At 39.0% G+C, this 11,927-nt stretch overlaps 1 protein-coding gene across 3 annotated transcripts in view; it reads right to left on the reverse strand.

The window, feature by feature from the left end:
* The window catches only part of LOC102751930 (N-acetyllactosaminide alpha-1,3-galactosyltransferase), a 69,647-nt gene that overhangs the window by 8,852 nt on the left and 48,868 nt on the right, over positions 1-11,927 (reverse strand). For all 3 annotated transcript variants that reach the window (XM_015570645.1, XM_015570643.1, XM_015570644.1), the window contains 2 exons: positions 4,816-4,848; positions 1,413-1,463 (listed from right to left, as the gene is read on the reverse strand). In XM_015570645.1, the coding sequence (XP_015426131.1) occupies positions 1,413-1,463; positions 4,816-4,848 (84 nt within the window). The remainder of the gene's footprint in view (positions 1-1,412; positions 1,464-4,815; positions 4,849-11,927) is intronic.

The raw sequence follows: 11,927 nt of genomic DNA on the forward strand, positions 1-11,927 counted from the left end.
TTGTTAGGTTGTATGAGTTCTCTGTAAATTTTGGAGGTTAAACCGTTATCTGAAATAGCATTGGCAAATATGGTCTCCCATGCAGTGGGCTTTCTTGGTGTTTCGTTGATGGTTTCTTTGCTGTGCAGAAGCTTTTTATTTTGATGTAGTCCCATTTGTTCATTTTTTCTTTAGTTTCAAGTGTCCTAGGAGCTGTATCAGTGAAGAAATTGCTTCGGCATATGTCTGAGATTTTGTTGCCTTTGGATTCTTCTAGAATTTTTATGGTTTCCTGTCGTACATTTATGACTTAAATTATTAAAATCAGGAATGGAAGAAGAGATATTACTATAGACCTTACAGGTATTAAAAAGGATTATAAGAAAATATAATAAATAACATATACACCAACATCTTAGATAACCTAGATGAAATGGACAAATTTCTAAAAGCATACAAACTAAAAGAACTGGTTCATGGGCAGTCCCATTTATGGGACTATATCAATAATCTTTTTTTATATTTAAATTTTTATTTTTTCTTTATTGATTAAGGTATTACATATGTGTCCTTATCCCCTCATTTCCCCCCCACACACACTCATGCCCTCATCCCTCTGGTGTCTGTGTCCATTGATTAGGCTTATATGCATGCATACAAGTCCTTTGGTTGGTCTCTCCCCCTTCCCTCCACCCTCCCCTACCTTCCCTCTGAGGTTTGATGGTCTGATCGATGTTTCTCTGTCTCTTGATCTGTTTTTGTGCATCAGTTTATGTTGTTCATTATATTCCACAAATGAGTGAGACCATGTGCTATTTATCTTTCTCTGACTGGCTTTTTTTTCTTAGCATAATGCTCTCAGTTCCATCCATGCTGTTGCAAATGGTAAGAATTCCTCCTTTTTTACAGCAGCATAGTATTCCATTGTGTAGATGTACCATAGTTTCTTAAACAGATGTCTTCTTTCAAATTTTAATTAGGTGAATTCCTAAAACCCTATAGCATCAGAGTGAAAGATAGATGGGTAGAATAAGAAGATGGAGACAGAGAAGGTAGGGGAAAGCTGTTGTATTAAACATGAAGTACACAGTCCATCTATCTGATTTGGGCTTTGGTTCTCTCATTGATGAAACAAGAAGAATCAACCAAATGGTCTTGAATATACCCTTACACCTCCCCCCCGCCCCAAATACACCCTTACTCTTTTGACCTGCCATCATTCTAGGACCTTTGAGTTTTTGTTATCTACACACTCATTCATGGAGGATGCAGGTACTAATGTCCATTCCCAATGGGTCTAGTCCACTGCTAATTTTTCCAAATGTAACCAAAGATCCTTCTGCTCTCCCACATTTGGAATGGCAGTTGCCATTCATTAACTTCTAGTGAGCAATCTATGGATTAATTTCACATGTTAGATTTGGCATTCTTACCTGGGGAAAAACCAGTCTGATAGATTTAATTCTGGTTGAGTATTCACAGACCTATGGAGAAAAATAATGCAAAGAGTCACACTATATCTTATTAGAGTTTGAGATAACTTGAGTGTCTATCAAATCATGGGTTGGATTATAATAAGATGCAGAATGCAAAGTGAGCACGAAGCAGTAAGAAAAACAGTGATGAAGTTTGATAATAGTGGCATGGAAAAATCATGATTTTCAACCTCAACTTAACCCTGTGTGCTGCCCAGAAATCTTTGTTTCCATAGTTCTCATTCTTATTCTTCTAATTCAGAGGGAAAATAGCAGCCATCAGATGAAAACTCCCTCAATTTTCTTCCACCTCACATCCAAATTTACCTATATTGCCCTAGGTGGTTTTGCTCAGTGGTTAGAGTGTTGGACTGCGAACTGAAGGGTCCCAGGTTTGATTCTGGTCAAGGGCACATGCCTGGGGTTGTGGACTCGATCCCCATTAGGAGGCATGCAGGAGGCAGCCAATCAATGATTCTCTCTCATCATTGATGTTTCTCTCTCTCTTTATATCTCCCTTTCTCTCTGAAATCAATAAAATATATCCTATATAATAAAAGGCTAATATGCAAATTGTCCCCTCAGGAGTTCAACCGGGAGATCAGGAGTTTGATCGCTTGCTATGATGAGTGCTGACCACCAGGGGGCAGCGTGGAACATGGTGGGCAACCAGTAGCAGCAGGGTGCTGAGGGAGCAAGGGAAGGAGGAGGCAGGTAGGTGGGGGCCAGGTCTAGGGACCCTATTCATGCATGGATTTCGTGCACTGGGCCTCTAGTATATATTTCAAAAAATAAAAACTTAAAAAACAACAACAACAAATTTACCTATAGTGCTGAATATTTTTCCCTTCTACCACAATGGAAATATATTTCTACTTCTGTTTAAGGTTAGCCTTAAATATCCTGCTCAGAAGCCTTGATTTGATTATTAATTGCAGGAGGGTTTCTCCGAGGCCCTTTATTTGATCAGTTGACACTCTCTTGGGCATTTTCCTATGGTGTCAAATTTTCATGTACAACTAGACTTCTCCAAGGATTATAGGACTCATATATCCAACTGTATTCTGAAATCTTCTCTTTGAAGTTTACACAGACACTCTAAAATGAAGATGTTAAAGTCATCATCTCTTCCCCAAAGTAGGGCCTCTTCATATGTTGCCTTACCTCTCTGGATCCACTTGGAATGGCAAGGCAGAAATATGAGAATCATTCTACACTCAGAGCACTCCCTATGTCCCAACATCAAATTCATCATTAAACCATGCTGGTTTTAGCTCCAAAACATCTCTCAGATCCATCCCTTATTTCCATTCCCTGCCACCACATGACTGCAAATCACCATCATCATTTATCTGGGCTACTGCAATAGCCTCCTAATTGGTCTCACTGTACACTTTAAAAAGACTGTTTAGTGCAAAAATTTCAAAGGTACACAAATGTAAAGAGACTAATATAATAGCCCTAGCTGGTTTGGCTCAATGGATAGGACATCGGCCTATGGACTCAAGGGTCCCAGGTTTGATTCCTGTCAAGGACACATAACCAGATTGTGGCCTCGATCCCCACTAGGGGGCATGCAGGAGGCAGCCAATCAATGATTCATCATTAATGTTTCTCTCTCTCTCCTTCCTTCCTCTCTGAAATCAATTTAAAAAATATATTTTAAAGAAGAGACTAATACAATGAACCTCCATATTCCCATTCCCTACAATGAGCAATGTGTTACTCTCTTAGCCTATCCTTGCAGTGCCCTTTTCAACCCATTCTCCATATTTCCATTCTGCTTCCAGTATCATGTTTCTGAAGCTCTAGTGTTACCATGTCATTATTCTGTTTAACAAAAGTTCAGTGGCTTCCCGTTGTCTAAGGATGATGTCCTCATTCTTAAATGGCCATAATATTCTCCGTGATCTTACACTTCACACTGTCTAGCCACATCTCCTACCTAGCCCTGCACTTATAATTTTCCAGGCTCATTGGCCTTTTCCTTTTTTAAATTTTATTTCCTTAAGCATGCCACAGATTCAACCTGTTAATTCCCACATCACCTTCAGGCCTCATTTTAAATATCCCTTCTTAAGGGAAATATTTTCTGATCTGCTAGATGATGTTAGATGCTTTTCATTAATAGCTAATACACCAACCATGATTGAAAAAATTAAAGACATCATCCAACCAAAAAAAGCTAATACATATCGAATACTTTCCTAAATATTATCTAATGTAATCCATATTTATAAGATAGGAGCTATTATTATTATCCCCATTTTACTAGATAAGGAAATAAGGCACAAAGAGTTGTTATCTTGTCCATAATCACAGAGTGGGTGGTAACTGCCCGAGTCCTTACTTTTCCTCCTTGTTATGCACTCTAATGGCACCCTGGCTAGGATACCTTTGGAGAGCTGAACCTGGGCTAAGTTAACAAGAGGATAGGGTTAAATCTTATGCCCAGGGGACTGTCTTTGTGCCTAGTACACAGATAAGAGTAGCTGCAACATCAGAAGTGTGAATGAGTTGTGGCATTCTACCTAACACCCACTTCCATTGACAAAGATGCCTTTGAATGATGAGTATTAGTATGATAGGGCTATAGAATTCTGATTAGGTAATAGAACAATTGTTAGATTGTATTTCATTGAATACATTTTGCCAGAAAACATTTTAACCCATTCCTCCTCTATTTTCAGGTGGTTGAAAGTTACTGCCCCTGTTAGTCATGGCTATTTACAGGGGAAATATACTCTGCCTAGCACATGAAAGCCTTCTTACTATATTATTTTCATGCAGAGCACAGCTCACCCACGTATGGAGTCATGGTCTTAGTGGGGGTCTTGTAAATCAAAGAACTATCAGAGAGACAAGGCCCCTGGACACAACAAGCATCAGAAAGGAAAGTTGCTTTCACTTCACTATGTGGATTCCCATGACTAGAAGAAATTGAACATATAATGATATTAGATCTTGCACAGTATTTATTTGGGGAAGTTTTCCTTTCTGCACACATTCTGATGGCATAATTTGGTAGGTGACATAGCGTTAATGCAATCTCCTGAGGGTCTTTTAGCCAAAACTTTATTCCTGTGTGTTGCCCATAGCTTGTGCCCTACAGGCTGAATTCTGACTCCTGTAACTCGTTCCCCTCACCAGTTGCCACTCTTCTATCAGAGGCAGCAACTTTGCCAGTCTGCTCTTCTTTGACTCTTACTATTCTGACCTTAAACGAGTATCTCCAACATGTATTTGTAAAACTGCTTTGGTTTACCTTGCCTGCAGGAACCAAGGACTTGCAGGTTTTTCAGTGCCCTCTAACCAGTTTTGTCCTCAAAGAAGAGGTCATAGCATATTTATAAGAACTTACCAGCATTGATATGTCCTCTGTAGTTTCTTTGTGCTTAGGATAAAAAAACACACACATTTATTTACTTTTAAACTTATATGAAGGGTTTTCACATTTAAGATGACTAGAGTTATACTCAATCTATTCAATTTATTACCTAATTTTACCTAATATTACCAAATACTTAATGAACACATACTATTATGGGCAGAATGTTTGTGTCCCTCTCAAATTCATATGTTGAAATCCTAATTTCCAATGTGATAGTATTAGAAGGTAGGGCCTTTGTGGATGATTAGGTCGGGAGGGTGAAGCCCTCTTGAATGGGAATGCCTTTTTAAGAGATTCCAGAGAGCTCCTTCACCCCTTCCACCATATGAAGACATGGTGAGAGGACGGCTCTCTATGAACCAGGAACAGGCCTTCACCAGACACCAAATCTGCTGGCTCCTTGATCTTGTACTTGCCAACCTCCAAAACTGAGAGAAATAAATTTGTTGTTCATAAGCCATCCAGCCCAAATGGACCAAGACACAATACTATATGCCAAGTACATTGTTGGTTGTAGAGTACAGTAATGAACATGATAAAAGTTACTGAGGTGATTTGACTGATAAATATTACTCATATGCTATATCTTAATTACTATTTTTAGAAACAAATGAGAAAAACTTACTTATCATTAAAACAATGAAATTTGCTAATAGTAAATGAAGTCTTTCTGCTTGTCTCAAATATGTGGAGGGCAAATACCATACATAGTGCCTGAAGACACCAATATTAAGGATGTTTCTTTTGTAAAAATATTTTTATTGATTTTAGAGAGGAAGGGAGAGGGATAGAGAGATAGAAACATCAATGATGAGAGAGAATTATTAATCGGTTGCCTCCTGCATGCCCCCTACTGGGGATTGAGCCCACAACCCAGGCATGTGCCCTTGACAGGAATTGAACCTGGGACCCTTCAGTCCGATGCTCTACCCACTGAACAAAACCAGGTAGTCTTAAGGATGTTACTTAAAGAAGATGCCACCTATTTAAAAATGGCACAAATTTCTCCATCATATTTACTAACATTACATTGCCATAATTATACAGTAACTGTCTTGGCACTTTAACATTGCTTCTCCTCACACATATTGGCCTACACAAATTACATTTAGCTCTGACTTCATTAGAAACAAAGAATTTTTATGCTGAAGGCAATATTTATGCTGACATATTTGGATGTCATTTGGATATATCTGGGTGTATTTGGATTGATACAGTTGCATGCTGATTTATTCAGGGGATGAACCTATAATCTTCCTGACATAACCAGATCCTTAAACCAAACACCAAAATAAAATATTCATTATTTTTTAAAGTTACCTGAATCGATACTCTCTTTGCAAGGCCCATAGAGATAATAAAATGAATAATAATAGAATTTTTCTTTTGTATATCATCCTTTACTGGGAGGAAAAAGAAACATTAAAATAGATTAAATAAAGTACAATGTATAGAGAATAAGCTGTGTTGAATCCTGTCTCTTATGACTTAAACTAGATGACTTAATAAATTCTATCTGGGATTTAAGGCACCTCTGGTCATTGGATGTTGCTTTATATGGAAATAGAATTGAGTCAGTGAAGAGACACCATCTATTTGAACTATCCACCCAGTGGTAGGATATTAACTGGTCTGGTCTTGATACAAGAGATCTTATAAACTTCATTCATCTTTTCTAAAGTACAAAGGACTCTTTTCTACAGAAAAATTACACCACTTCCTCTCCTAACTCTTTCAGAATGGGGTGTCAGAGAAAAGAGATAATTATGAAAATACTTGGACTCTGAAGAATTGTATAATTATAAAGAAAACTTAATTATTTGTAATTAAATAATCTTATGAAGTTGATCATTCTAAGATAGGTGATAGAACTGATAACAGTATAAAATATGTGCCCCTTCTCAAAGTATTTGAATATATAATTGGTTCAGAGCACTCACTGGAGGCTAAACTATAATTTTTAGATTATTTGTTTATTGACCTTGGAATTTCAGCCATCAAGTTTCCAAAACTCCTTTGTAATATTTAATCTGTGGAAATAAAGTTGTGTGCAGAAAAGAAATTGGCTATGGCTTAATTTGGTTGAAATTAGAGACAAACTCTTACCTTTTGTTTTCCTAAGATCATGCAGGAATTTTATATAGTTTCTTCCTTGAAGACTTAACATTTATGGTATAGTGGTTTGGGAAGACATATGGAGAATCTTAAGAGGGCAGACAGTTTTCAAGCAAGAACCTTTAAGACCTTTGAAAAATCATAAATCAGATAACCTAGTATTGTTTCTATGGTACTCTCTAGTTTTTGTGTTTATTATTTCAGTCTTCTGTGGATGATGATGTCATCAGATTCTCTTGATGATGAAATAACTAGATACTTGCAATCATAACAATTCACATGCTTGTAACTTCTCTTTATCATTATCAGGGGACTGGATTTTGTCTCATCAAAAAACAAGTAGGATCATATAAGTTTCTTTCTTGTCGGTTTTTTAAAGCTTCATAATATACTAGAGGCCTGGGTCATGAATTTGTGCACATTGAAAGGAAATTAATTAGAAGAAATATTTTAATATCACTATTCACCTTTTCTCTGTAATAGACATGTCAACCAAATTCATGAACGACAATGACAGATGGAAACACGCATGCAATTGGCACCAGCTAGAGCTTTATATAGAGAGAGAAACTTGCTTAATTAGACCTGCTTTCTGATTTAGCTAAACTTTTTCCAGCCCAGTGAAGCACCCCAACTTCTCTTTCAGGTAATTTTCAGCAACTCAGCAGTAAATATCAGCACAAAGCAGATTATTATTGTAGATCACGCAGGGAAAACAAATGGTAAAATATTTAACTGCAGCAGTGTTTGACCCTATTCTTCACAGTGAGAAAACCTGAAGTCATTTTCATGGTTCACTATTTCTTACTTTTCAGTTGGGTCAAGTTTCTAAGCTTTCTAAATCTCCACTTTCCAGCTAATAAAAAGAAAATAGGATTCCACTGAGTCTCCTATCTACCTTCTCTAGGACTTCTGTGAGGATCAAATGAGATGTGGAACGGGAACACACTTCAAAGACATTTGGTTAAAGTATAAAATGTTTCCACCTGGCTATAAAACAAGTTGTGTTCCTGGGCTGAAGAAACTGCAAGGAGGCTAGTCACTAGGGAGAGGAAGCCAGGCGTTGCTACATGACCTCATTATCTGGCGCCCATAGCCACCATTTCAGGGCTGGGCTGGGCTGTGGGCCACATTTTGCTCCATAGGGGTCTTGGCAGTATCAACTGCGATTTGGTGGGGTGTCGCTCTGGAGTGGTGGCAGGGCCTGTGTCCCAATTGGGGGAAGCCAAGTGTTGCTTTGTCAGCACCAGGTCCATGGTCATGTTTCTCTGTAAATGGCCAGTGCGCGTCACAGCAGCTCCTGCATTGAGTGTCTGCCCCCTGGTGGCAGTGCATGTCATAGCGACCGGTCAGATGGTCAGACACTTAGCATATTAGCTATATATATTTAAATTGACATAAAGTATAATTTACTTAAAGTAAAAATAGTTTGTACACTTTACTGGCTTTGTTACACATGCACACATGTATGTAAAAAGCACCTTAATTAAAATATAGAAAACCTTCATTGCCCAATAACTTTTCTTGTGCCCCTTTGAGTCACTTAATGGTATCTAATAGGTCTCTGAAGCACTATTCATTTTTCTTCTATCTTTTTTCTGTTCCTCAAACTTAATAATTTCCATTGTCCTATCTTCAACTTCACTGATTCTTTCTTCTGCCTGCTCAAATTTGCTTTTAAATCCCCCTAGGGAATTTTTCGTTGCAATTATTATAATTTTCAGCTCTAGAATGCTTTATTATTTCTTTTTGGTTTTTTCACTCTTTATTGATAGTTCCATTTTGTTTATACAGGCAGCCCTTGGGTTACATAGGACTCGAAGTACGTCATTTTGTGGTTACATCGCCATCTCCCATTTATTTATATATATAAAGAAGTTCCATCATGTCAATGTATGTACATATGTGCTTTATGTTTTTTATTATTTATTTACAAGTAAAGGTCGGGAATTGTTATCTTTCTTTTAATTTTTTTTACTGTTTCACTTCAATACTGCTGTGGAATTTTTACCTTTCTTTTAAATTTTGTTTACTGTTTCACTTCATTACTGCTGTGTATGTGTTCCATGTGACTGACGTAGGTGCTTTACGTAGGTGGGTTCCGACTTACAGTGAAAATTGCATTACGTCATGCCGTAGGAACGGATCTCTGATGTAACCCGAGGACCTACTGTACAGTGTTTTCTTGACTTTCTTTTTTCCAGTCATCCTATAGTTTTGAGCATCTTTGACAGTTGTTTTAAAGTCTTTGTCAGGGTCATCTCTGAGAACAGTTTCTGTTTCTTTTTTTCTTTGAATGGGCCATACTTTACTGTTTCTTTGTATGCCTTGTGATTTTAATTGAAATTCTACATTTGAATCTAATACTGTGGTAACTCTGTAAATAAGATTATCTCCCTTCCCCCACAGTTAGCTGTTTTTTTTTTCATTTTCATTCATTGATTTTGCCTTTTTGGTTGTTGTAAGCTGTCTTTGTGCCAAGGAGCAGCCCAAGTGTAACATAAGTCTTTTCAGAGCCTTTCCCTGAGTATGCATAGTCATTTACTAATTTTCCCCATATATGTAGTTGTTTTTGAATGTTCTATTCTTTAATATATGCCTCCAAAGGAGGGAAAGTGAAGGGAGAACAAAGGGGCACTGGCACTTTAAACCTCCTGGAAGTCACCTCAACTGGAGGGGAAAGGGATTGCAACAGTGGGAGAAGGTGCAACACCAATGGCCGCTGCCTGTTTGTCTGTACCTCCATGATCAGAAGCAACATTTAGCAATCAGAGCACAGGTTCCTGATATGTGGAGGACAGGGCCCTTTACGCCCACCCTGGCTTGCATAAGCTGCATGCAAACTGCTCCAGGAATACATGCACAACTGCCTACCAAATGGCTAGAAGTGGAGAATGAGTAGCTGCTACTGTGTGAAGAGTAGAAATTAACCTTAGTTTACCATTCAAGTTTCTATAGACTCCAGAGTTCCAAAATAGTTACATCAGACAGATTTTTGCCAGTGCAATTACTGTCTAGCTGAGGAGACAGATTTCCTGGTGCTTCCTACTTTACCATATTCCCAGAATCCTCTTATCCTGGAAAGGTGTGTGTTTTTTCTTCCCAAAAGATCGTTTTACTTTTTAAATGTATTGATTTTTAGCCAGGCCAGCATGGTTCAGTGGTTGAGTGTCGACCTCACCAAGAGGTCACGGTTCAATTCCCAGTCAGGGCGCATGCCTGGGTTGTGGTCTTGATCCCCAGTGTGGGATGTTCAGGAGGCAGCCGATCAATGATTCTCTTTCATCATTGATGTTTCTGTCTCTCTCCCGCTCCCTTCCTCTCTGAAATCAATTAAAAATGTATTTTTTAAAAGGTTATCTTAAACTTTTTGATTTTTAGAGAGAGAGAGATCAACCTGCTGCCCCACCCATTCATGCATTCATTGATTCTTGTATATGCCCTGACCTGGAATCGAACCCCAAACCTTGGTGTATCAGTATGATGCTCTAACCAACTGAGCTATACCACGCCAAGGCCTACCTGGGAAGGCTTTTAAAGTTCCAGTGTCTACCCCATACCAATTGAGTCAGACTCTCTGGGGTCAGAACCAGGCATCAATATTAGCTCTCCTGGTAATTCCAGAATGCGGCCAATTTGAGAACCAGTACTTTATGCCTGCTACAAATAAGAGAGAGGCATAACTCTCTTGGGCTACTTTAGATTTTGGAGTCAGTGTCCCACACATGAGGGTATCCAGCTGCCTCCCATTTGTTTGATAACTGTAAAGGCAATGAGCTTCCAGTGGGACCCTGGACAACAGAAAGCTCCACCGCAGGTCTAGGTTGCAGGCAAGTTGCCCTGCCACTGGACCTCTTATGACCAATTATATCTTACATAGTTCAAAGCAGGGGTCCTCAAACCAAGACCAGCAGGCCACATGCAAATACAAATATTGTATTTGTTCCCGTTTTGTTCTTTTACTTCAAAATAAGATATGTGCAGTGTGCATAGGAATTTGTTCATAGTTTTCTTTTAAACTATAGTCCGGCCCTTCAACGGTCTGAGGGACAGTGAACTGACCCCCTGTTTAAAAAGTTTGAGGACCCCTGGTTCAAAGGGTCTAAAGTAGACTGTGATTATGGATGTAGACTGTGGCTGGCCTTGATTGAGAACTTACAGCAGGAGCCCACTGAATTCTAGAGCAAGGAAATGCCCCTTGAGCAGATAACCATTTTCTTCTAGAGTTACTAAAAAATTTCCCCTCTTCCTTCCTTGTCTTGACTTCATAGTGTTTGGGTGTATGCTGGATTTATTATTTTTTTTTATGGATTGCAGAATAGTTAGATGGGCTAAATAACCAAAGGAGAAACAGTTATTATGTGGAGATAGTAGACTCTGAGAAGCCTGGCATTATCCATGAAGTCTATGGTCTGCTATTCAGAGAGGGGCTGTGCTAGAATAGTGCATAATGTTTTTGGCTTATGGTAGCAGGACATATTTTACCTGGGTGGGAAGGAATGATTGATAGCCAAGCAGTTCTAAGTGGAAATGTTGACAGTTTTAGAGGCATCTACCTCAGCTCATAACTGTAGGTCCTTGCCTGAGAAACTGCTCTATATTATAATCCACCCTCCAATAAACCTACCCCATGGCACAGCTGCTGGGAGCAGGAGTGGCTGCTGTGCCATTTGGGTTTTCTTTTCCAGGAATATAGAGTTTTGAAGGAAGAAACTCTGAGTCTGGAAATAGTTGGAGCTGGATCATATTGGCAGACCTCTAAGGCAGTGGTCGGCAAACTGTGGCTCACGAGCCACACGTGGCTTTTTGGCCCCTTGAGTGTGGCTATTCCACAAAATACCGACTCTGTGCATGGACCATGAAGTTTCAATTGCACTGTACATGCATGCCCGCACGTGGTATTTTGTGGAAGAGCCACACTCAAGGGGCCAAAGAGCCGCATGTGGCTTGCGAGCCGCAGGTTGCCG

This window comes from Myotis davidii, unplaced genomic scaffold (assembly GCF_000327345.1).
Source record: "Myotis davidii unplaced genomic scaffold, ASM32734v1 scaffold964, whole genome shotgun sequence".
NCBI classification, from domain to species: Eukaryota; Metazoa; Chordata; class Mammalia; order Chiroptera; family Vespertilionidae; genus Myotis; species Myotis davidii.